This window comes from Mixophyes fleayi, chromosome 10, assembly GCF_038048845.1.
Source record: "Mixophyes fleayi isolate aMixFle1 chromosome 10, aMixFle1.hap1, whole genome shotgun sequence".
Lineage (NCBI taxonomy): Eukaryota > Metazoa > Chordata > Amphibia > Anura > Limnodynastidae > Mixophyes > Mixophyes fleayi.
The window spans coordinates 74,462,926-74,489,885 of record NC_134411.1 but is presented as its reverse complement, the minus strand read 5'-3'; the positions used below and the strand labels follow the sequence as shown (position 1 = coordinate 74,489,885).

At 40.7% G+C, this 26,960-nt stretch overlaps 1 protein-coding gene across 1 annotated transcript in view; it reads right to left on the bottom strand.

The window, feature by feature from the left end:
• Window positions 1-989: 989 nt before the first annotated feature.
• The window catches only part of RBL2 (RB transcriptional corepressor like 2), a 51,511-nt gene continuing 25,540 nt past the window's right edge, over window positions 990-26,960 (bottom strand). The window contains exons 6-22 of the mRNA XM_075188873.1: window positions 24,884-25,044; window positions 24,001-24,065; window positions 23,691-23,874; window positions 23,063-23,229; window positions 22,617-22,726; window positions 21,312-21,415; window positions 20,360-20,497; window positions 14,874-15,038; window positions 10,587-10,704; window positions 10,122-10,358; window positions 9,584-9,828; window positions 9,250-9,426; window positions 9,041-9,112; window positions 6,576-6,675; window positions 5,280-5,485; window positions 3,013-3,177; window positions 990-2,610 (exon numbers count right to left, since the gene is read on the bottom strand). Of these exons, the coding sequence (XP_075044974.1) occupies window positions 2,440-2,610; window positions 3,013-3,177; window positions 5,280-5,485; window positions 6,576-6,675; window positions 9,041-9,112; window positions 9,250-9,426; window positions 9,584-9,828; window positions 10,122-10,358; window positions 10,587-10,704; window positions 14,874-15,038; window positions 20,360-20,497; window positions 21,312-21,415; window positions 22,617-22,726; window positions 23,063-23,229; window positions 23,691-23,874; window positions 24,001-24,065; window positions 24,884-25,044 (2,585 nt within the window). The 3' untranslated portion in view covers window positions 990-2,439. The remainder of the gene's footprint in view (window positions 2,611-3,012; window positions 3,178-5,279; window positions 5,486-6,575; window positions 6,676-9,040; window positions 9,113-9,249; window positions 9,427-9,583; window positions 9,829-10,121; window positions 10,359-10,586; window positions 10,705-14,873; window positions 15,039-20,359; window positions 20,498-21,311; window positions 21,416-22,616; window positions 22,727-23,062; window positions 23,230-23,690; window positions 23,875-24,000; window positions 24,066-24,883; window positions 25,045-26,960) is intronic.

The following is a 26,960-nucleotide window of genomic DNA, read 5'->3' as shown; positions in this document are numbered from 1 at the left end:
AATGATGGGGAAAAATATAAAGGAATATTTTCTTTTCAAACTGTAGCTATTTTTGGTCCTATTTATAAACTTCTACAGAGGATTAGGGTTGAAAAGAGAGACTGACCCCATATTTCCCCCCTGGTACTGACCTGTGTGGCCTTTATATACAAACTATAGATAGTAATTGTAGGACCAGGACTGGATTGGCTATAGACTTCTCCTGTAGGCTGCTGGCCCCCATGAAGTCATGGGGCTGCCTTAAGTTAGTTTCCTTTGTTTTTTTAAACTGGTGAAATCAGGACCCATTTCTAAATGGCCCCGATGTTGTTGTTCCAGCCACTGTTGCTTTCTTCCTCCCTCCCACTTTGTGCGGCCGCTGGCCCGCCCTTGTGAATGTCTGTATCCCCATCCCCAACAAAAGTCAAAGCCTCTCTCTCTTCCTGCCCTGAAGGGGGAACTGCGTGCACTCAACGGGGAGCACAGAGTATTGCCAGTGCACTAGTGCAGTGGTCCGATAGCACCCGCATTGGCAGTGGTAATGCAAACATTAGCCCACTTACAGACAGCTTGGCTACAACAACAACAGGAGGCCACTTTCAGAATATTTTCCCAGGGCCACTTTAAATTTCCATTCCAATTCTGTTCCAATTAAAAACACCTATGAAAAGTTTCTTATGTTTATTCCAGATATTATATTACACAGTTATACTGCAGGCTTTACTATAGAAATGTTTATGATTGTGATCAGTGTAGTGCACAAAGTATGATCCTGCATTTTTATATTGTATCTCATGGCATTAGCTACAGCAGTGTTATACCTCTCCACTTCTTTGATGAATTTAGGTGTGTGGACCAAATACCTTATGTCAGTGGAACTCTACACGTCAATGAAATGACAGAGAATGGGAGCCCCTGCTGTTCATAACTATGTAATGTACTTTAGTCCAGTAGCTTAGGCCTAATACTTTTTCCTTCTAGATTCCAAGGCAGAATGAACAGACCAGATCTTTTTGTACAATGTGTTATTTATAAACAAGCTTTCTTGTACAGCAAAACATTTTAAACCATTAACATTTCTGTACATAACATTGGATTACCTTTTATTAACAAATTCAAAACGTTTATTTGAGAAGTATTGTAGAATGCGTTTTCAGTTTTACTTTTTTTTCTTATTTCTTTAAAACACTTCGTTATGAATGGGCCACTTATCAAGGGACAATGAAAACAGAAGGTGAAAAATAAATAAAATAACTTAACAGATTTCTTTTTTTCTGGTAAGGAAAACCACCTTTTCTGAAAACTTGCATTAATAATATAAAAGATTACAAATTACCCAGAGTAGTGAGCCAACAGGTGGCAAGATCTCTAAATAAGGAATCATGTAACTGTATTCATTTTTTTTTTAATATGCTAGTTTAGCACAAAATAGCAGACTGCTTCATCAGCCTTCAACAGTGAGTCCATTTAGCAGGATGTTGTCAAAATGTCGAAAATGAAAATGTTGACACCATAATGTTGACATTCAGAATGACGATATTAGGTTGACGGAGTTAAAATGTTGACATTGTGAGCGTCAACAGTTGTAAAGTCGACAGTTACAATGTCGACATAGGGGTTTGGCTTAATCCGGCACCACCGCCATTGCTACCCATAAAACAAACCCAATCACCCTAGGGAATTAAGCTCTGTGCTGGTTTGTCATATAGCTCCACCAGACCACACTCTTTTTGTCCCCCACCCTTTCCTCTTTTTTTTTTAAACTGTATTGCCGGTTTATATCTCACCCTCTATGTTGACATTGTGACTGTCTACTTTACAACCTGTCGACATTTTAACGCTGTTGACCTAATAGGATGACCTTCTAACGGGGTCGGCATTGACTGTCAACATTCTGAATATCAACATTTTATAACCAACCCAATTCAGCATGAGAAACTTCTCATGTCCTGCCTAACAAACCCTATTGCTGCTTGATTCAAGTCTCAGATGTGATTATAATAGGAACATATAATGTCTTTAGTTTCCTTACTCCTAATCATGGACCATGGATGGGACAACTGAGCAGACCAGTACATGCATAGTTCAAGGGAATTTTCATTTACTCCACCTCCCAATATACTAAGGAGTGTAATTGCTTTAGCTTCTCATGAATTACTGACATTTTTATTTCAATATTTCTTGAACATAATATTCTGTTATGTTCTTTAAATAACCAGAGACTTGTTTATGTAAACTTACATATCTAGTGCAACCTCTGGGCAGTTTTACTGCCTAAGTGCTCAATCACGTTATTAGTAAATATTTTTTTAATATATTTTATCCCATGACTTCCGGAGGGATCAGTAGAACACTACAGGGCAAAGTCCTGGTGTCTGAAGTTACATAATATTACAAAATATTTAATTTATATTATCCCATAAAATACTGTGGTGGGGACAGTCCAACGGGCTGACTTGCTCACAGGTTCCCTCTGTCATTAGCCACATCTTGCAGTCTCCTGTACAGGGCACTGTGGTTTTCTTGGCATATGCGCTTGGCCGGGGACTCGCTCCCATCTTCCAAAATGATTCCTCGTTTCTTGGTTGGGGTCTCTCCCGTTCTGATCATACTGTTAATCTCTTGCAATCTCTGTAAGGGGAATATGCAAAAGCAAATTGAATATTATGGCAATTAAAGCTGTGCTTATCGTGGGATTTTTCCCCTAGCTACACCAGAGTCTTTAAAGAACAGTATACAGAATAATATATGGATGGAGTACAAAGTACTTTAAATCGCTAGTTATGGTGTCTTTGCCCATGAAAGAAATTGTCCGTATATATTGCTGGCCTCACACAGGAGCATTGTCAGTGATACCATAGGAAGTATAACATACAGACTATGAACGCTTTTCATTTTATATTGGGAGTCCATTGGTATTTGTCTAGAAGCCGTCAATCATGGATTTTGGCCGCAAATATAGAACACTTGCCATGAGAACATAGAACAAGTTTCTAAACTTGCATCTCTACCTATTATGCGCATCCCACTCACCTTTGCAGGGCTGAGGTTAAAGTAGTAGCAGATCTTTTCACTGGGGGATGAGCTGGTATCTTCACTGTGTGGAGAAATGTAGATGGGGTGACTATGAGACAGCTGCACGCGGCGTGGGGACAGGATCCGCATGGATGGATAGGGGGAGAGCGGCGTAGCTTTGTCCTGTGAAAGAGAGTTAGTGAGCACAAGAGGCTGAATACGACATTTTCTGTGTTCTAAGCTAGAAAAAAAAAAAGGAACTGCTTTAGCTATTAAGTGATAACAGAGGACAATAGTTTATATATGCAGTGTTAAACTTCTAAACTCATGCTAAAACTTTTACATAGAGTGCTTTGAAAAAGTATCTCACCCCTTATGGCTTTTTCCTATGATTGCATATTTGTCACAATGGGTGTTTTGTTCTCAGATCTCCCCCCAAAATCAAATATAGGCTAAAGAGATCCTAAATGAGCACTTTTTACATTTATTTTATTTAATGAACAAAGTTGTCCAACACCAACTGTCACTGTGTAATAAAAGTAATTACGCAAGAGATAATGGGGCCTAAGTGTCACTCATCTGTCCATAGAACATTTCCGCTAAAGGCTTGCGGATCACCCAGGTGCTTCTTGACAAATAGAGAAGCGTGTATAAATAGTCTCCAGCTCACTACTACTCTCCCATGAAGCCAATTTGTGTGCAGTCTCTTCCGGATTGTGGAGTCAGACACCTGCATTTCTTTGAATGTTTTTTTAGGATCCTTGCTGGATGATTTCAGGTTGTACACTTGTAGAAATTGTTGCTGGCTTCCCACGCCTGCGGAGATTCACTACTGCTCTAAATGTTCTCCATTTAACTACTACTGTGTTTTGGTGGAGAAATGGCTTTATAACCCCTTTTCAGACTGACCGATAACTTTAATTTATTTAAGCTTTAGCCACGGCATAATGTGCTTGTTGAACTTTTACTTCTTTTGACCCTTACCACCAGGGCCAAGTTAGAAGTGCAAAGTTTTAGAACATAAAATTGTAACTACTTCTAAGGTGTAGCATAACTGAAGATACTTGATGTGATGTTAAAAACTTTCGTGTCAAAAAAGACAAAAGTATTATAGGCGCGATACCTTTATTGGCTCGCAAAATAAAATAAATAAAATAACCAAATTGACTAGCCAATAAAGGTATCGCTCCTATAATACTTTTGTCTTTTTTGACAGTAAAGTATTTAACATCACATAGAATTTTCTGGCTAACACGCTGCTGCAGTAATAAATATTTTTTGCTACACATTTTGAAGATTCTTGAGATAGTTAGATCATGAATGAAGATTTCACCCCCATATCAAGCCCCTGCTATGTTCCCCTCTTCACAGTAAAATTCCAGGACACCCAGCATCAGGCTATAGAGATGGTGGTGGAAGCGGCCAAGAGTGGACATGTCCGTTAAGTCTATTGACTGGTGTAGATAATGGGCCTCTTATAAGAATGAACTTGCACTCAACTGCATAGCAAATGTAAACACATTGCTACGCTTCAAGCTCTGCAAACATTTGAACATATTTAGTAACCTTTAGCGTAGGCAACTTTTCCTTTAAAGAAACCTTTGAGCCGACAGTACAGCAGAAATGCCCATTACATTATAGTCTTTTCTTTGGGCATAAAACTAGCACTTTCACAAGCTCCCCCACATTGTCTACTAGCAGCTGCTGTCCCACAATGACCGTGGGCACACACTAACAGCTGGGCTCCAGCAGTATTTTATAATCCAGTGACACAGCTGGCTTGCACAGACACTACACCATTTCAGGCTCCAGTAACACTTTCACTTCTTACACTTTTTTTTTTCTCACTTGAAAAAAGTACATGTAATAAAAGAGAAGTGCAACCATCCTGTCAGGGATCAAATGTCCTCAGCATGTCAGATCCCTGTTGAGGGTAGTGGGAGTATCAGCACTAGTATAGGGAAGAGGTTTTGTTTCCATGCTTGCTGAGTGATCATTTAGAACAATTCAATTTATTCTACTCCAGGGGGTATATTTACTAAACGGAGGGTTTGAGAAAGTGGAGATGTTGCCTATAGCAACCAATCAGATTCTAGCTGTCATTTTGTAGAATGCACTAAATAAATGATAACTAGAATCTGACTGGTTGCCATAGGCAACATCTCCACTTTTTCAAACCCGCAGTTTAGTAAATCTAGCCCCAAGTGTTCTGTGCATTGTGTTTACTTATAGTAGTCTGAAATGTTTTAGTCAGTAAAAGACGACCAATGTAAGAGGGCACTTACCCCATTAGCATGCGAGTACTTCATGGCAAAGCTTTGCATTTTTCCAATGTAGATGTTGTTGTAGAACTGAACAAGGTCCCCCCTCTCCTCCTCCTCCATATCACTGCTCCCTCCAGTGAGCTGGGTAGGTGTTGGTGGGGCGCTGTTGGGCTGGGGTATAGGTAAAGTGCTACTGGATCGCATTACTGGACTGGGCTCTCTGCTGCCTGAAATAAGAAGAATCAATGAAGAGATTGAGCTCTGTAAACTGGATCATTTTTATTACTGCAGCATGGACTGATAATATCCTAAATAAATACACCTATGGCTTAAAGTAATTGCATATTAATTATTTATACAGCACCAACATGGTACATATTACACAGCACTGTACTTTGAGGGGGTGCATATACTTTATACATACTCTTGAGTCTCCCAGACATTCCGGGAGAGTAGGCAACCATGAGTTATGAACATATTAGGCAGATATTTCTTTTACCCACGTCTAAGCAGGTGTTAACCAAGCATGTAAACCCCAGCGCAAATATTTGCAAAATTATTATTTCAAACCCACATTTCCATAACATTCACCAGGTAACATTGTTTTTCATTTTCTTAGCGGCCTGTGCTCATCGGCCATGTCTTTATATCATGCAGCTTTGTTTATTTACATTGTATACGGCACAATATCTCTGGATACAATGCACAGGGCACAGCAGTGTTTTATGCAAAGGCAACAAAAGTAAACAGTTCCTACTGATGATATAAATACATGACTGAAATGCACAGAAAGAAGCTAAAAACATAAAGCAATGTATTTAAAAACAGTTGGAATGGCAGATAATAAAATGGGAGGTGCAATCCTCTTTTATTATTGTATTCGCTGGAGAATGCAATGCTAGTCCAGTATGGGACCCTTGGACCTTTGTATCCCAAATAGCAGATAGAGAACTGGAGAGGTGGAAACTCCCAATTACAAAGATCTCACATTTGTCCTCTTCCTGTCCACAAGACTATTTTATTTTCTATCCTCATTGGGTTAAATGGTTGACCCTAATGCGTCTCACACAGACTAATATCTCCTGTGTTTATCAAACAATCCATGAAAATGACATATCTGCTGCACTAGGCCCGGCCTGTAGATAACAGTTGTGTAAAGTACATGCATCTAGCAGCAGGCTGCAGTCTGCCAGGACATGGCAATGACACTGTCTTATGAGTAATGTTGGTACATTCCCAGCAGTGGATAATGCAGCTACACTTTCTATGGATCCAGTATATTACCCCACAAACTGAATACAAGAGAGAGTCCCTCACCAACGTCTGTACTGTTCTCTGCTGGAGAGCCCGACAGTGCATGGTCACTGCCACCAGACTGCTGCCGCCTTCTTGCCTTAATAAGTACACTTCTGTATACCTGCAAAGACAAACAATGAACTCGGTCATAACTATAAAACAAAATATATCTCTGTCCATTTTAAAATGTATGTACATGTAATCAGAGGCAGCCGGTGAAGCACACTGAGCATTTACTAACAAATACTATGCAATGGCGCCCTCTGCAGGTCAATAGTGACATTACAGAGAAAATAACCTAATACATTAAAGTGAAGCACTTGAAACCAGTGTGAATGGGGGAGACAGGCAGCCTTAATTTATCTAAACATATCAAGGTAAGACCAGAGTTTATGAATTGTGTAGAACCTGCAATCCCTACAGTATTCAGAGGGCAGAAAGCAATTTCGATAAGTCTTGTGACATAAAAAGATATGTATAAAAATATAAATTGAATTCTAAATAACCAGTGCTAATGCGGTATTTTGAACATGTGTGTTAGAATGTGCATGTCTAATATGTCAAGTTATGTGAATGTATTTACTCGAAATAAGCACAAGTCAAAAGGTAATAATAAAGAAAAATTACACTTAACAAAAATCATCATGGGGCAATTAATGGAATTGTCATTTTCATCCAAAAAGCCTCCAGACTATTTAATACATTTGAATCATATGGCACCGTTATTTTCACATCAATGTACAAAGTTTAGTAATGTAGTATTTGGTGATGCTTTGTATAAATGTGAAAGATTAAAGAGATTCTCCATCTTCAACAGGTCTGGAGCAGTACTGAATATAACACTCATAACCCAGAAAGAAAACACTGCGAGATCGGGGGTAAACGTATCAAGCTAAGAGTTTCTGGCAGGTTTGAAAAGTGGAGATGTTGCCTATAGCAACCAATCAGAACAATATACTAAATAACAAAAATATGCTTGGTTGCTATAGGCAACATCTCCACTTTTCAAACCCCGCTTGATAAATTTACCCCCAGATGACAAATGACCTTAAAGAGTATTAGAAACAACATGAAACCTTTACATGGAGTTTAGATAGCTTCACTTTTTGATGCTACATTCAGCTATATCATCATCATTTATTTATATAGCGCCACTAATTCCGCAGCGCTGTACAGAGAACTCATTCACATCAGTCCCTGCCCCATTGGAGCTTACAGTCTAAATTCCCTTATATAGACACACGCTCAGACACAGACAGACAGAGAGGGAGACAGACAGAGACTAGGGTCAATTTTTGATAGCAGCCAATTAACCTACCAGTATGTTTTTGGAGTGTGGGAGGAAACCGGAGCACCCAGAGGAAACCCACGCAAACACAGAGAGGACACACAAACTCCACACAGATAAGGCCATGGTCGGGAATCGAACTCATGACCTCAGTGCTGTGACTGCCCTATATATTCAGTTATGTTCTGTTGAAAGGAGAGGTCCACCCACCTACTAAGCCAACTTTTCGCATACGCAGAGATTCAAAGGACTTAACATGTACCAACAATCTTCCTTGTGCTCAAGGGGTGCCTTGGTCACAGTGCTCACCGCTTCCTGGTGTTTGCCACGGACATGGGAGCAGGTGTGTATGCAGCAATGCCTCCCAATAGCCTTGCTCATAAAAGTGATGAGCAGCTGATTGGACTCCACTCTACATTTTTTAGTAAAGGCAGCCAGACTTCCTAGGAAGATAAGCTATGCTGGACATTTATAACCTTGGTTACTGCTGAGTAATCTGGTAAATATTGAAGGATAATATGCTACATGTTCCTATGTGTGACGTGCTATTTTGTGTGGTACATGCATGTTCCTATGAACGGATATTTTCTGTAGGAAGATAATGAAACATCCACTATAAATGTTTTATTGTGCGAAACACCACCACATTGTATCTGAGTTGTCCACTATTCAACTGTCAATGGAATTCTATTCACATTTGAAAAGTTAACACATCAATAATAATAATAATACACTGGATAAAACCTACAAAAAGAAAAATGGACATCTTTCTTGTAGGCCTGAAACCCAGAACAGTGCACAGCATTAGTTTATATTGTGTAATTTGGATAACTGGATTGCAAAGCAAATGTATTCTGGTGCTATGGTGCTTCTTTTATTTATTGCATATACTTTATATTGGGTAATACTATAGGCTGGCCTTCTAGGGGGCGGGGGGCACATTTTTTATTACATCTTTTTTGGCTGCTTTGTTTGTTTGCCTGTGACCAAGCTTTCTGTGCACAACGTACACAACCGAGGCATTTTATCAACCACAATTTTTCTACTTTTTAAAAAAATGATCTTTTCTTTAAAGTGCCCAGTAATGACATTGGTACTCTGAATGGATAGGCCACCGTCTCACAAGTACAGTCTCTGCTTAATGTGAATGTAAGACCGCTAGTCTATAACGTTGCATATGGACTGGTGCTGTACTTACATGACTCTGAGCATGAGGCTGGGTACGGTAACATTTCATGATGTTGTGGAACGACCTATCTTCCTTTGTCACCTGCTCGGAACAGAGTAAAAGACAGGACTTAGGCTGCAGAATGTTTAGACACATACAGGTTTCAACATAACCCAACCCAAAGCTAAATCCTGGGCTCCAACGTGCCGGACATTCAGCTATAGCTTTCCCAGTCTCACCTTGGCCATCACATACACCGCACACATTAGGAGCTGGTCCAGATGCCGGTCCTTCATCAAACTAGAACAGTGGACAAGGGAGAACTCCAAGCAAGTCCAGATCTTTTTCCGAAGATCATCAGCAATATCCAGCTTGTGGCAAAGATCACGAAGGCGAACACTGGCTAAATGGTAAACCTTATTTGGGCGAAAAGCAGATCACCACATGTAATATAAATGATAGGGCTATAAGATGTTATCGAGGCATTCTGAGACTAAATAAGGGTACAAGTATTTTTACTTCACATTTTCCATATTGTTCTCACTCTAAATCATTTAAGGAAACCATTCGTACCCTTCTGCAGAAGAGAGACAGAGAGCCAACCTTCTTCAGTTTGCCCTTGAGATTCTGCTGTCCTGGTGAGACTGAGACAGGTGGGACGGATACTTGTCCGGCAACCTGCATCTGTTGCGTGGTCAGTGGTCCCGCAAGTGCCTGGGCTGTTAGTGGCTGGATGGAACTAGTCACCCCATGAGCTTGTCCACTCATATTAACCTGTACCGGGAAGAATGTGATCCCTCCGTTCTCATTCGCAATCCCTAAGTTTAGAAGAACATGGAGAGAACACTAAAATGACTGTGTTCCACACACTACCAAAGACTCACTTTACAACACTGTATTCCAATAAGTAACATATTATATAAAGGTGTATCTGTAGACCACTGCAGAATGGGGCACTACAAAATGATGTCAGATAGGATTTGGGGGAAAAAAAGTAAAGCAGCCACATACAAAAATATTTTAATGAAAAAATATAATAGTTTAGCATGGTCTGTTTCCTTTAATTATTATACTTGTAATAGCAATATATTCCTTCTGGACATTGTCCTACCTTGTACAGGGATTGTAACCGTTTGCCCATTATTTGCCGTTACGGTGGCAGTTGCCATGGTGACCAGCGTCTGCCCCGGAACGGGTGGGGTAGTTGTGTCAGCAGTGGAGTGGGGAGAAGCTTGTGCCGGGCTTCCTCCCTCAGATGGGCTCTCGGAGTCTCTGAAGAGGCGTCGGCGAGCTGTCCCAGCAACAGGCGAGTTGTACCGTTCACACAAGGTGGGGGAGGAGGAGAGGTCTGAAGACGTAAAAGTAGTACATATAATATAGTAATAGCTTTAATCTGCAAGATCAAAAGCAGCCCACTGATCTTAGGGAGCCCAAGCACAAAAATAAAATCAATGATAATTGTTACAATGTATTTCTAGAGATGGAGTGAAATTATCGGTCATGCACTGTGATATGTCTTTATTGTATGTATAAACAATTGCATGTAAGCCACTCTAGAGACTCTGCAACAACTCACTCCTTCCTAAGCCAGACGCATCTGCCCGGATCTCATTCACTCTTCTTGGGGTAAGAGGGGCTGATGAGCTTGTTGTACTGTTACTGCTAGATCTCTCAAAATGCTGTGGGTGCATAACCTGAAAAACAGAAATAGCCATTATTAAGAGGATTTGAGAGGCTCAGGTTTAATGAAAGGCAGACCTACTTCTGTATCTTGGTATGTAAACCAGTTTACAGAAGTAGTACATCTTATTAATACAAAAAGACAAGTACAACTGAAGAGGATACACTTGCTGTATATACTTTAGATTATGCACTGTACACTATTGCACTGTTCATATCTAAACTGTTGATCTCTTGGACATAATGTTTCCTTGTATTTTTCATATTGTTACAGTAAAATATAAACACATTGATCAAGCTTGGATAATGTGTGTCTATTAATAAACAAATGTGTTCTTTAGACCAAGATGTACTTTAAGGTCTAGTTTTATGGTCTGAATAGCCTTACCCAAACTGAGCTGCTGCTTGATTGCTCAGTGTCCCAGAACCATTGACGTCATGATGCACCATGCCAATTCTCCTCTCACTGATCACGCAGATGCTCAGAGTTGCATCTGCCCTTCTCAAAGTATTTTATAAGTATACCTATGATCGTTACCTGCATATGGAGGTTTTCAGGACTAATCTGAGAAAATGAGAAGCAGGAAGAACATGGTGCATCATGGGACATGTGGTATCACTTCTGCTTTGTAAGAGTACATTGTCCCAGGATTCTTTGTGCTCAAACTTCTTTTTTGCTGAGAATTTGGACAGCTATATGTGCCATCTCCCTCAATAAGCATCACACCTATACAATCACACTGCCCTTGCTATCACACACACTTTGTAACCAGCGTACAACACAGACAGACTTATTTTTCCTGGTACCCAGGTCCTGGCTGTAAGAGGTTATACTTTCAGCATTTTCCAGAATTCCCATACTCTCCTGCTAACTGTAACGCATAAAAATGAGCTGTGCTGTTAAAAACATTACATAATAACACTTTATAATATATGGAGCACATGTTACTAAGAGGAAGCGGAATGTTTCTGAGTTACTTCCCAATTCCAAAGCGAGATAAGAGATATCTTAGTCCATGTACAGCAAAAAACCAACCAGGTTCCACTGAATGGATGCTGCCCACCCTTGAAAATATGTTTAATTAACAGTTGAATAAAAATGTATAGATAACAATGTCAATAATCTGTCCAGAAATGATAGCCACATCAGCTCCAAAAAAGAGATTACAAATTTTAAAATGAAAAAAGGGGGTACCCAATCTTAAAATGATTGATCGGCCCAATCTTCGCAATTATTACTATGCGGTACACTTAGCTCAATGTGTCCAATGGCACTCCCCGCCTGGGACCAGGGTCTGGGTTGATATAGAATCAGACCTAGTAGGAGACCCACCAATTTGTTCTATCCTTTGGCGCTCAGCCACACAGCGACCAGCCCTTTCTCGAACTCACCCGGTAATAGCCCTCTCCCTTTCAATTTGGTCTCGGTGTAGTAGAATGGCATCTCTATCTCCCGCCCCAAGATACTTATACCTCTTTGGTTGAACCCAGCTTTTATACCAGGCCTCTCACGTTCTATGTACGCAAAGTGGGCAGGGGAAGGTAAATTACTGTTGCTAAACCACATAACAAAGACTCTAACGTTCCCTCAGTTCTCAGAATTGACTGAGCGGTGTGGGTTCACGATGGGACAGTTCCACCAATACTTACAAATCAGACATTATCATCAGCAGGTCAGGGCTCAGTTATCTGGCAGACCCCCCACTGTGTTTGAGAATTTATGCCTATCGGGACCATCCTCAAAAGGTCTAATCTCAACGCTATACAATGCCCTACTCCCCACTTCCACGGAGACCAAGGACCGTTTTCAGACACAGTGGGTGGCAGATTTGGGAGCATCCTTAGATCCAGAAGAATGGTCGGACATCTATGAGTGGACAGCTCGTTGCTCCATAAATGTCCGTACCAAAGAAAACGCCATTAAATTGCTACATAGATTGTATTATGTTCCCTCTAGGCTTCACATCATATACCCTCAAACAAGTCCAACATGTTGGAGAGACTGTGGCCATACAGGCACCTTCATACACACATGGTGGGACTGTCCCAAACTGCGCCCGTTCTGGACAGAAGTTCTCGCATTAGCAACGGCTGTCCTCGATACTCCTGTGCCCTCCGATCCTAAGCACGTATCATTGCCTCTACCTCTCCCAGACATTCCAACACACACTCATAAGCTTCTTCGGCATATAATCAGCGCAGCTACTTGTCAAATAGCTGCCCACTGGAAGAACTCCGTTCCTCCAACGCTCCAAATGGTCTGTGGTCGGACCTGGCACACTTATCAGATGGAACACATCACCAGTGTGCTTAGGGGCTCATCCGTGTCCTTCAACAAGGTCTGGTCTCCTTGGGCTTCGTATTGCAACCAACCTCTGCTCCAATTCTAGCCAAACCCTATCCATTACTAGAAATACTAGATTGAACTATTATCTCCTGCTAAAAATATAAAGGCGTGAACTCCTCCTTCCTTCCCCTAACCCTCCCAATCTGTTCTTTCTCCTTCCCCCCTTTTTTGCCTTGTCCCTCCCCCCCTATTCTTCCTCTTTTCTCCCTTATTTGTATAATTTAAAACAAAATAACATCTTCATGGTACAATGTTCATGTGAAGCTGAACTTGTTTTGTAAAAGCTATGTCAAAGAGTGCTATACACACTGTCAAATATGTATGTGCATTTGTCATCTTACTATTGTACCTTTCAAGAGTTTTATATTTTGTAATGCTTTTATTCTTTTTTACTGATCGGTGGAGATTTGTATTCTGCAGACATCTGGCAGCCTGTTTAGGACATCTCACGTTTTGATATGACTTTTGCACATACTGTGCAATTAAAGAGGATATGTTTCACTGTTTACCTATTCATCGCTTTCTAAGTTATGATACTCTGTGGTTGCCCAACCTTTGCTCTGTTCCTAAGCTTTGATGACCAATATTGCTACATGCTAATCTGCACCTCTACTCCAACTTGCTTTGTTCTTCTTTTCCTATTACGGTTTCCTGTCTCCTACAACTCTCTCTCTGTTCAGCTGCCATTTCCTGCTCTATATCTACTTCTGTTCCCTTTCCTTCCTCATCTCCCCACTTCTGCTGTGTTGTCTGGATACTAAATCTGTCTGTATCAAACAATCGTTTCATCTTTATCTCCTCCATCACTGAAACCTGGCTCTGTACTATGGGGTCTCTCCTCTTACATCGGGGGGTAGACAAGGCAATGGTGTAAGTATTCTATCCTCTGCCTGTTGCACCTTCCAGGTCATTCCACTTGGGCTCGCGCTCTCTCTCCTCAATCCATTTTTGTGTTGTCATTTACCGCCTGGCTCCCTCAGACCCTATCCACTAGCCTACCCTCCCTCATACGAAGTCATCTCAATATTCTGATTGAAAATCCAGTCGCTACTGCCAAACTTATCTCCGTCTTTTCCTCTCCCATAGTAATGGTCACTTCTTTCACCTCATTTTTTCCCACCACTGTTCTATAACTCCAGCCCACTCTCTGACCAAAACCTCCTTTTCTGCTCTCTCCCTGCACCACTTCCCAAATCCAAGTAAACTCAGCATTATCGTGATGCTCCCAACCATCATACCCTAATTTGGCTGTCTCCTACTATAACCACACTCTCACCTGAGCCCTAGACAGGACTCCCCTGCGAACACTCACAACCTATGGCACTCTAAACTGCAGAAGATCTATTATCTACAAACAAGCTCCCATACAGCCAAGTACTGCAGAAGGAAATCTCGCTCAAATGCTAACTTCCTTCACTTTCTATTCATTCTTTTGTTTTCCAGCTCTTCCCTCTCTCTCACCAATGTATGCCTCTTGCATACCGTTTGTTCTATATCTAGTCTATTATGGCTCATGTTTAACTTTGATATTTTTGCATTCATGGTTCATGAACTTTCTGAATTGTGTCTGTCGGGCCTCAATGTTTTATGTACTACGCTTTCCGCACTGTACTGCATTGTGGAATTTTGTGGCAACGTAAATAATTACCAATAACGTACTTACAGTTTAACATCTTCCTTACAGAGTTGTGAACGTGACGACTTGATTTATATAACCAAGCTTGTGTATTGTAGTATGATACCAAACCTCTAAATATTTCTAGGTCAGAGTCCAGCTCACAAATACATGCAAGATACAGAAAACAACTACACAAAGGGTATAATATATTCCTGTACCTCTTCACAGAGTGGAACTTTGCCATCGTTGTCCTTAATTTTGTCCCATAGTGGGGAGTCATGTGTCCATGCCATGCTCTCCAGGATCTGCTCTTCAATCTGGTTAAGGTGTTTTACCACTTCCCGACATAGACCATCTTCTGCCTTAATGAGGAGCTCAATCACCTGTCAAGCACAAAGGGTAAGATTTGAATGGGAAACCTTAAACGCCAACTCCCATGATGCTCAAGCAGGACAGTGGAATACAGGTCTTAAATAAATGTATTACAAACCTTGTAATTTATACTTTGCACAAACTTTAAAGAACTGTAATTATAGGATTCCATTTCCCTGTGCTATTCACAATTAAAAGCATTGCTTGAAAAATGTACTAGGGTTTTAGCGTATTTAGCAAGGTCAGAAAGGGCGGCGGCTGTAGTGGCGGGGATTACAGATACTTTGGGTGTTTTGCATACCTTGACCGAAGAGATCAGTGATGTTTTCTATGTATATTTAAAAGATGCTTATGTGTCAAGAGCTGAGTACTCAGACTTTGATTTAGACACGTATCTGGCGGCTGTTTCTTTACCTAAATTGAGCGCAGATGGTAGAGAAAGTTTGGACCTGTCAATTACTGATGAGGAGATTGTAGCTGCGATAGCCTCGTTTCCAAATGGCAGGGCTCCGGGCATAGATGGGATACCCATAGAGTTGTATAAGAAGCATCTGGGGTTCTTTGTGCCTCGCTTGAAAGATATGTTTACAAGCTTTAGAGATCAGGGATGTGTGTCTCCGTCTATGTCTGAAGCCCTTATAGTTCTTATCCCTAAATCGGGAAAGGATCCCTTGTTTCCAGAATCATACAGACCTATATCGCTATTGACAACAGATATTAAGATTTTGGCAAAAATTTTGGCGACACGTTTAAATCGGGTAATTAGTGAGATTGTACATCCTGACCAAACTGGTTTTATGCCGGGGAAATCTACGGCTATAAATCTGCGTAGGCTTTTTTGCCATCTGCAGTTGCCCCACCCGGTGGAGGAGGAGGCGGTGGTGGTGTCGTTAGATGCTGCTAGGGCCTTTGACTCTGTGGAGTGGAGGTATCTGTGGGCGGTGCTGTTGAAATTTGGGTTTGGTCCGGTTTTTATTCAATGGGTTTGACTGCTATACTCCTCCCCTACAGCTAGAGTCTGTGTAAATGGCTTTGTGTCCCGTCAATTTGTTATGGGCAGAGGTACCAGACAGGGGTGCCCTTTGTCTCCCACTCTATTTGCCTTGGCCATAGAGCCGTTGGCATGTATGATTAGAATGCAGTCAGATATTACTGGATTGAGGATGGGCTGCAGGACGGACAAGATTGCCCTTTATGCAGATGATATGTTGCTCTTTTTGTCATATCCTGATAAATCGCTGCCAACTTTACTCAGTGTGGTCTCAGTGGTTGGCAGGTACTCGGGGCTTTTGATTAATTGGGACAAATCTAGTGTAACTCCGATTAAGGGTGCTTGCCCTATAGGTCAAGTTTTGCAGACTCCTCTTAAATGGATCCCGGTATTTAAATATCTTGGTATCTGGATATCTAGTGATATGGGTCAATATATCCAGCGTAATGTCCAACCTCAGATTGACTATCTTAGGAGCCGGATTGGGGTATAGAAGCAGCTGCCACGGTCGGTCACAGGTAGAATTAACCTGGTCAAAATGATAATCCAACCAAAGTTTTTGTACGTTTTGCAGCAGTCACCGGTGTATATTCCTCATAGCACATTTCGATATATTGAACGTCTCATGGCTTCTTTGGTGTGGGCAGGCAGGAGAGCAAGAGTTAAGCTTACTACTTTATATCGTTCTCGAGGGTCGTGGGGTTTGGCTTTGCCGAATCTACGGCTTTATTATTTTGCTTCCCAGTTAACGCATATTGAGGTATGGTTCCGGTCGCGGTTGGGTGTAGATTTGCATGACTTTTTAGTCTCTGAGACAGGATCTAATCATACACGTGTGCAGTTTCTTCTGGCTGGAAGAAAGGTTGGGAGGGACCCCCCCTTGTTAATTCAGGCCATGAAGGTTTGGCGACTGTCAGCCCAGATTGGGGGTGGATTGGATTTAGATCCGTGCACTCCACTCTGGGATAATTTGGATTTTGGAGAAATGATTAGGATGGAGGGAGCTGGAGCCTGGCGAATCTACAATATAATACAGATTGGGCAACTGTATGAAAATGGGGTATTATATTCATTTGAGCAACTTCAGAGGTTATATGAGCTACCTAGGGGTTACTTTTATAGATATCTGCAGTTAAGACATGCTTTGGCCTCGCAGTTCCGGGGAGCTGCCCCAAGCTTTAGTGCAGACTCCTTAAGGGTGCAACTGTCCAGGTTGGGCCAAAGACGGCAAATCTCTTTTTTGTATTCAATATTGGTGGAAGGATCTGGTGAAGGGGGCTTGCCGGAGCTGCGATGCAGGTGGGAGGAGGATTTGGGGAGACTTAGTGACAAGGCATGGTGTATGGTGTTGTGTAGCCCGAAAGAGGTCACTGCATCAGTCAGATTTCCCCAGGTCCAGTTTTTTCTGTTACACAGAGCGTATCTCACCCCTCTTCGGCTTTCTAAGTTTAGTGGGGGTCAGAGGGTGTTGTGTCCCAAGTGTAAGAGTGAAAAAGGAAATTTTTGGCATATGCTCTGGGAATGTCCGCTGGTTTCATTCTTTTGGGGAAAGGTGGAGGATTGTATTAAAAGACTGGAGGTGGGAGTGGTGGCCTTGACTCCAAAACTCTCTATATTCGGTTTGGGCTTAAACAAAAAAACCCGTAGACTTATTAGACTGCTTATCAACACGTCACTTATGTTGGCAAAGGTGGTGATAGCTAGAAAATGGATGGCACCAGAAGGCCCGACTTTGAGTAGCTGGATCGACCTTGTTAACGATACAGTCGGCCATGAAAGGTTCATGTACACCAGCAGGAAACTAGTGGATAAGTATGAAAGAATATGGTATAGGTGGAGGATATCCCCATATGTTACAGAAGGGTTGAGGGAGGTGGAGCTCTCCTAATGAATGCTCGGGGCAGACATCCAGCCGCCTATTGTTGAGTCATTAAGGTCAACGATTATATTCTGTATTATCAAAACTGTAATATTATTTCATTGCATCTTGAAATGGTGGGAGGTGTACATACCTTGGCTTGTATATCTGAATGTCAATGTTTTTTCTTTTGTGATACTATTATGTATGGTTACTTGATAATACCTGTAACACTGTGTGGGTTATAATTGGGGATTAAGTCCAATGTTATGGGCTTTTTTGTTGTTTAAAATGTTATAAAAAAAAAAAAGGGAAAATGCAATAAAATTTTACCTGATTTTAAAAAAAAAAAGCATTGCTTGAAAGAACAATGCCTTTAATAATATTGAACTAACCCAGAAATAAGGTGTTATTACACTGTGCAGCCTGCAGAGCCTACACCTATCCACAAATAGGGTGCAGCAACAGCGACACCTGCTGGCTATACAATCTTTACAATACACCATCAAAAATATTTTCTGGAGTCAGGAATATAATTTAAATGATGTCCAATAATGGTATAACCCAGAGCTGAACAGATACCAGGAGCCAGGTAGCCAACGCACCAAAAATATTGCTAGTGCCTAACATTTGTTATAGGCATGAATGGATGGACACATTCACTAGTTCTTAAAAGGCTTCTGCTGGCTTCGAGATTTGACGATTGATTCCTGAATTCTACATTATTACATCATAACTTTAAGCCTATCCTTGAGCCATCACAACACACTGGGGAACATTTATAAAGATTAGTGCAGAGAAGAAAGTGAGAGTTGCCCAAAGCAATTCTACGATCATTTTTTTTCCAGTGCAGGCAAGAAAATTAAAGCTGCCATCTGATTGGTTGCAATGACCATCACATGGGTGCTGTAAGTGATACACAGAACTTGACTTCCTTGGTATTCTTAACAGGGCCACTAAGAGCAGTGATAGACAATCAATCAGATACACTTCAGGAGCCATGTGGGCAGCCCTCTAACCTTCCAAAGGGCTGCACATTACCCTTAATGTCAGTAATGAGTTAAAACAATACATTTCATGAAAGAAAGACATCTTTCTGTAATAACATAGCAGCAATTTAAACAAGTGTTTATCAAACAAATCTGGAAAAGTAGGAAGGAGCTGGGGGGGGGGTCAAAGGTGAAGGCTCGGTGGGCCACCTGTTGCTCATAATGGATTAGGGGAATGTTATTTTAAAATATCTTACTGTACAGAGGACACCAGAGTCTTACAGGCACTAACGCCATGTTTGAAGATTTACATAGATTTTTTTGTGTGTGAAATATCTTTAAGGTAAAGAAAAATTAAAGCATAAACATATCACAGAGTAACATGGCAAACAATTAGAAGTACAAATAAGGTACGATCCTATAAGGATCTAAAGACAACCACATCTAGAGCTTTGCAAATAAAAAATTAGACAAGAAAGGAACACATTTGCATTCGTTGGATGAACAATTTTTTAGGCTATAAAAGGAACATAAGCGCAATATGGGGGAAGGGAAGGTAAGGAGGAGAAAGGGGGAGGAGAGGGATCTCGGGGACCTGGGTCTTAGACTGTAATGGTGGCAATTACATGAACTAAGTTATGTCGAGAGGGATTTCGGTCAAAGGGGAATTTTCGCTGTTAGTAACTTATCGAATGAGGATTATCTAGATAAGGTGGTGTATCTCAGATCCTTGAAACTCTAGCCACCAAATCCAAACAACAATAACCTTCAAACCTAAGGGAGGATGAATGGATCAGATCATCCATATTCTTGTACAGTTCAAGCTGGGCGACCACTCTTTTAGTGTTGGAGGAGAGGGATCTCCAGTGTTCTGGAACCACTGCCTTTGCAGCACTACTTAAATTATTCAGTAGGGATTTTTTGTATTGGAAAGCCGGTAAGCTGGTCAGGTATAGCAGCCAGAAGCTGGATCTACTGGAATATCACTCTGCATAATTTCCTTCGACACGGCAAGAACACCAAACTAAAATTGTTGTGATCTTGGACAGTCCCACCAAATATGTAATGGTGTCCCCATAGCCAAATTACATCTCCAACAATATTATAAGTGCCGGGCTACATTTTGGCCAGGATGGGCACTGGCACTGTCTGGAGAGAACCTTGTACATAGATGTATGTAAATGTCACAATTATGGTTTTGTGCACCTGACTTCAGTATATGAACACTTGCTCCAGGAGCAGATCAGAAAGTTGAAAATGTTGCAGGACCGATGCAGCAAACGAAAATTAAATATAAAATGTTCCCATCACAGACACTTGAAATGGTATTTTTACATTTATTTTCCTGCATAAAACTCAAATTGTGAGGCTAGAACCCATTTAACTATAGATTACACTGTCCACAACAATATACACAAAAGTCACAGAATGAAGGATAGTGTAGAGCTGTATTGTAATACCTGTCATCATGTAATGTTATATATTTACATGTACCTTATAAAAGTGGTAGGGTGCCAAGTCAAACATGACTATAATTTGGGGGAAGGTGCCAGGGGGTTTGTAGGAAAAGATGGTAATTTCAAGGCAACAGGCCACTAGGGACTTGTGAAAAATTTCCTGATCCAAAATATTCTGCAAAAGGAGACATGAGCGACACATTAGTAACACAGATGTATCCATTTTATGGAAGTAAACAGTTCTAATTAACAAATGTACTAAAATAATCAATCATTTTGCTAACAACGTGCTTTGTTATAACAATGCATACAAGCATTCTAGGTGCATTTTCTCAACTGAAACCTCAATTGCACTCTCCTAGTCTGTCTGTGCAGTAAAGACACAGGAAGATCATTGTAACATTTATTTTTAATGAGTTAGGACAGAACCACATGCTGGTCTGAGGATCATTAATGTCATGCATACATAAAAACATGTTAATGACAAATTATCGCAGTGGATAATTACAAGAAATGTGTTAATGGTGTCTTAGTATATCGCCAGCACTTAAGCAAGAACACAAATCGGTTTTCCTTGTTACCGGCCTATTATTACCAAAACTAATGAAAAGTACTAAATCACTATCTACAACCAAAAACTGGTTAGTTTTCCCATCAATAAAATATATTTCTGACTCTATAAAACTATATTCTGCTCATCCAATTAACTTGGTTATTTAATGCTTTCCCCAACACACCCTATTCTAGAGATCTTCGGGAAATGTATTTTTTTGGTGTTTCTGACTAATTATTTCACTCTGACACTGCATTTATAAAGAAGGCATCACAACATTAAGTAGTTAAATAAAGTGGCATATTCCAGAGGTGAATGCAGGCATGCAGATCAGACACTAAATCCTCATCAAATTAAGGCACATTACAATACTAGGGCATCACTTTCCTAATGAAGGCTATTAAAAAAAAAAGTTTTATTTTTTTGTTTTGCTTACAGACAGATCCGTATCTCCGAGTCGTTTCTTTTCTTGCTCAATAATGGCTTCCAGGACTTTATAATACAGCATCTCAGCCAGCCTGAAGTATTTCTTTGCAATATCTGGAACGTATTTAAAAATGTGAGCTACCGTTGCAAAATACGTTTTGTGCACAGACGACATATGATTATTAAATTATTTTTTAGCACTATGTCTACTTCTCCTTCAGAAAGGCACTTTAGATGCTGCAATCTCATTCAAGTTTGCAGATTCCAGGTACAGACCATTAGCTTTCAGACACTGGAAGTCATTTAAAGTGCCCCCTTTTGGCTACACGCCATGGAGGCAGACATTTTATTGGTTGAACCAATATTCATGAGAACCCAGTCATCTCATTCACTATGAACCAAAAGTGCCTCAGTGGTGTCACTGGTTCCTAGCGCATTCTTAGAGAAGCTGCCTCAGACTACAAAGTAGCTGCATCCACTGTGAGTAGGTGACAGGTCTTATGTAAGAAAGTCAGGTATATAGAAATAGGTGGAGAAAGTAGACCTGAGAATTAGATTTGGAAATCCAATTTTTACTCTTTCTACTCCACTTTTGCTAATTCTACACTCCATGGTGTTTTCTTTCCCTCTGGTCAAGAATGATTGAGATAGGCAGGAAAGTATGCAGCCTGTTGTAGACAAGAATGTTGTAATTCTAATCTACAGACGTCTGGGGTTCAGTTCTTGGCTTGTACAAGATTGTAAGACCGAGTTCTTGCACTTAATTAGATGACTAAAATAAATTGATAGTTCCCCCATTATTTTCAAAACAGACTGCTTGTCCCGGTATAAATCATGAATCACAACCCACTATATTATATAACTATTACAATACATAAATATAATATTCCTTACCAAATAGTTTTAAATTGTTAATACACTTAATAACGTTACTTTTTTTTTTTTACTTTTAAAAGGAAGGTTCTAGGAATTGTGAATCAGTATGTATTCTAGCATCAGGAGGTTGTATAAGCCATACATGCCAACTTTCAAAACTTCTCACCTGGGAGATCCCAGGGGAGAAGCCACTAGAAAATGCCGAAATTCACTGTATTGAATAGCGGGGGCGGGGCTTAATGGCACAATTAAGCCCGGCCCCCACCATTTAATGCCGTGAATTTTGGCGAATCCGGGAGGTTTGCCTACTCTTTCGGGAGTCCGGGAGGACTCCCCAAAGTTCTGGAGCCTCCTGGAAATTCCAGGAGAGTAGGCAAGTATGATATAAGCTGGTTAGAGTACATTTAATGTTTATATACACAAAAGTAATTTGCCAAACCTTTACAATACTGACTGTCTCCACCTTCAGACACAGTTTTCTCACAAAACACTTCAAACATTTCTTTCAGACACTTGGAAATGGTCTGTGAGGGGTTCCTGGAGCAGGATCTACAAAGGATACATAAGAACTTTACCACCACCAGGAGCCTCACATCACTACTCTATGTTTTCCTTTCTCTAACTCTGTCTTCCACTTCTTGCTTGTCCCCATTCTCCTCCTCATAGCACGAGACAGCCCGGTCCTCAATCTCGAGTGGATAAAAATATCACTACTCTCCTATAGTACACCCATTTCCTTAAACACAATGTGCTGCTGTGTAAAGGCTGATCTGACTATAGGTTGTTCTGTCCCCATCCTGAGATGCTTGTAGCTGTCTCCTACACATACACAGGCCTCACATCACCTGTAAAGAGAACATCTGGACACACCCAGAAAAGACTCACCGCAGCATCTGTATCAGCCTCTCATTGGGGACTGGTTTCAGTCCCGATAGGATGGCAAACAGACGACTGACACTGTAGGTGGCACTGGAGACAGGCGTGGTGTATGGATTGTTGTCCTTTATATACTTCACACTCGTCAGTGGAGTGGAAATTCGAAGGGACTTCATCTGCAAAAGGTGTAAACAATAAGAAAATCATTTGTAGTGAGAGTGGGATGTAAGCTGACCTTCAAATACACATACTGGCCAACATAGGTCTTAAAAGGCAAACGGAAAAAACAATGTTATCCCGTTTATAACATGCTGAGAGCCGTGTTAACGCATCTCAGTAGCCTATTGTGTGTTAATTCCAATAAGGCACAATTTACAGGAACCAATTAGACTCCAGAGAAATGTGAGCTTTTCAATAAAGGTTTATACATTCTAATCAAAATAAGGAGAAAGCACAGGTATTTGGTCCAAAATAAGTCACCACAATGTTACAACAACATAAACTTTAGAGAGATTCATCTTCTGATACTGATCCTGGTGCAGGGCGGGGGAAATAGTGTACAGGGCTTATACCGCTGAAAGTTGTATCTTGGGTTGGAAGACGCATGAAGTTCCTGCACATTATGTGTTATATTTACCCTGTCAAAGTGCTGTTGTAAATGGTAAGAGACCTGCGCCCTCTCCGCAGACTCTGTGCCCAGATCAGGATTCAGACACCGGACAACACTCCCAATGTCTTCATCTGCATCCTCCAGGAAGACTCGCTCGTCCAGATGCCCAACCGAGAGCACAAATGCCTCGTAGGCCTTGTTAATGGCTTTCCTGCAGATGTACACAGTGCATGAGAAAAGCAGCAGACTACACCGTTCATTAGTGATCATGTGTAAAGCAGACTGTGTGTATAGTGACAATTTGCCGTATAAGAGGTCAGAATAACTAAAAACTTACAAACTGTCTGCAAAATGTCCTGGGTCCAGAAATCCAGAAAGAGAATCAGATTTTCCTTTCAGCACCTGAAATAAGATAATTAGTTTTGTTTTTTTGCTCTTCATTACTCCAGTCATTTTGGTTAATAACCAATAACTTAACTTCCTACAGAATAAATAAGCCAAAGTAACAGAGTCATGCAATTCACAAATGAGGTTGTTCTACCTGTAAGTCCACTTCTCTCCATCTGCACAGTGTCTCCTAGTAGTGTCCTGTCACTGCCTAACAATGGCCGATAGATACTATTACAATCACAGTTGAAAGCAGCTATCAGAACTGGAGCGAGACTCATCGCCGTCATCTCCTCTTACGGCTTGTGCGGACCAGAGTTTCCGTCCACACATTTAGAGACGTCTATGTAAAATACGCTGCGATGAGTAGCTACACGACCCAGCCTCCCCTTCCAGTATTAATGGCCATATCTTGAGCACATGAGCAACACAAACACCGCAAGGATCCCCGAGAGCTTTGCTGTATTACTGAAAATTAATGTGGTGCTCTTGTTGCCCCCATTCTCTTGTCATTCTCTAGCATTTATTAGCAAATATTAAAACTACGGTTGATGGGGTAGCCATTGTGCTGGAAATCAGATCTCAGTAGAAGTTGCTGTTTACTGTCAAATCTTTTATGCAACACCACCATAGAACAGATATTATAGCTCAGCAATTTCACTTACTGATTACAAAACAATTTAAGACTAAAACTATATAGATAAATACAAGTGGCTGATGACATTAGAGACTTCTCAGACACAGCTGATCTATAATTTTATATTGTCCTGTACTTTCTTTGTATAATGTCCAATCATTATAACATGATCCTTATTGCAACATGCCACTCATACCTTCTTATCAAATAGCTTATGTATATAAGGCTTCCAGAAATGTTCTTTAATGCCTTTAACTTCCAGAAGTAAACCTTGGTGGAGGCAGCAAAGTGTCTCAATGATACAGGGCGGCTCAGGAGGTGGTTTAAAGTCTTTACTGGAGAAATCCTCTGGAAGACCTGCAGAAAAACATATTTCTATTAGGAAATTAAATATCCTGCAAGGTAATGGTAATGTGAGCCCTAAGAAAAATAAAACATAACATTTTTGCTTCGGTTTTAAAAAATATATATAAAAAAAATATTCAAAACCTTCGTGCACAAAAACACTTCTTCCTACTAAAGGTCAACTCCATTAAACATGATATATATATTTTTTTTTTAGTCAATATCCTCCCTCTTCTAATAGTAAAACTGTGGGAGGACCCCACCAGTTTGGAGAACTCCCCTTCATCACAGGAACGCTTCTTGTTCCAGCCTGGGCAACCATAAGAAAGAGATTTAAACAGCGTGCGGGTTTCTAACACAGGCGTTGAATATGTAGAGGCATGTTTCTGACCAATCAGCACCGTTAAGTGTCCTTCACAAAGTGCAAATATGCAAAACTGCAGCACACATTGCTCTTATTGAGGTCAACTTTGGTGCAACTGTGCCTGCTATTTCGGGGAAGCACTTGATTTTGCAGGATATGATGTCAGCAGCTGTGGAGCTTTACAAGTTTGCAGCGACCAATAGGAAGAGTTAGGCTGATCGGGGAGGTTTCATGCAGTGTACAGATTCGGTGCATGAGTGCACCTACTTCTGCCCAAACCTGCAAACACAAGGTTTTGTATTTGCAGTATTAGATTATGTAAATGAGATAAGGAGGTGGAGAGGGTGCATTTGACAGTGTTCACTGCTTTGCTGGACTAGTCACAACCTTATTACCCCCACAGAAAAAGACTTTAATCTTCCAACACTGCTGAGGTTCTGGAGACCAGGTCACATCTCCGTACTTTTAGTGGGATGCAATTTGCTCTTCACAGGTGCAATTTTGCACAAAAGCACATTTCTAAGTATAATCCGACCATAGGAATACAGACCAACAAAATCCAGAAAGGTGACATGTACTAAAGACAGTCCTGATATTACCTCACTTTCATGATAAATTTAAAACATAAATGAAGTAAACCGAGTGTAGGGGAATAACTGGAAAGTTTCAATTAATAAAAGGGGGTGGAAGCAAGTTTGGACTTTGATGTAATGTTTTACGGTTTCCACCATGCACATTCTCTGGAGCATCTGCAAAAAGTAGAGCAGGATGGTTTACCAGGGGCAGTTCCATGGGCCATTACGTGGATCTTCAGGTGCACTAGGTGGACACGTAGGTGCACCTATAGGTAGCACTGCTTGACCACAGTACATCTAGTGTTAGAAAATAGCACAACGTGATTTGAGATTGTACCCAGATGTCAACACTGAGTCAAGAAGTAGTTGTCAGCTGTAGCTGCAGGAGTATTCATCATGGAAAACTCACAGCTCTGCTAGTGTGTGTGCGCGCGCATCAAAAAATTACTTTTTACCAACAGTAGCTTTTTATGCACTCTGATACATTTGCCTCTAGTGTTTGTAGTATAATTTGAAACAGTATTAAAAAATAGCTTAATTTTGTGCAAGTCTTCGGTATGTATGGTTAAATCAACACCTCCCCTTCTTGGTCCATTGAACCACATTGCTACAATATGTTTGGTGTACATGATATCATTTCCTAATATGCACACCTAATCCAAACTAAACTGTGTAAGCATGTGATGTCCAAGAACCAATTAGAAGTATGTATTTGTAAGAATGTCACAAAAAAAAGAGAAAAGAGGTAACAAGGTGTGATAAAATGTATATTGATAGTTTGATAGAAACATTGTAGGTAAACAGGGGTGACATTGGAACCCATTGTTTCCAATGTTACCATACCCACTCACTTTGTGTACTTGCAGCTGGAAGTGTTGTATTTGCGTTGTGGTTTTCCAAACACTGCCCACCTTAATTTTTTTTGGTCCCAGTTAAGAAATACCCTCATCAGCATCATCATCAATTTATATAGCGCCACTAATTCCGCA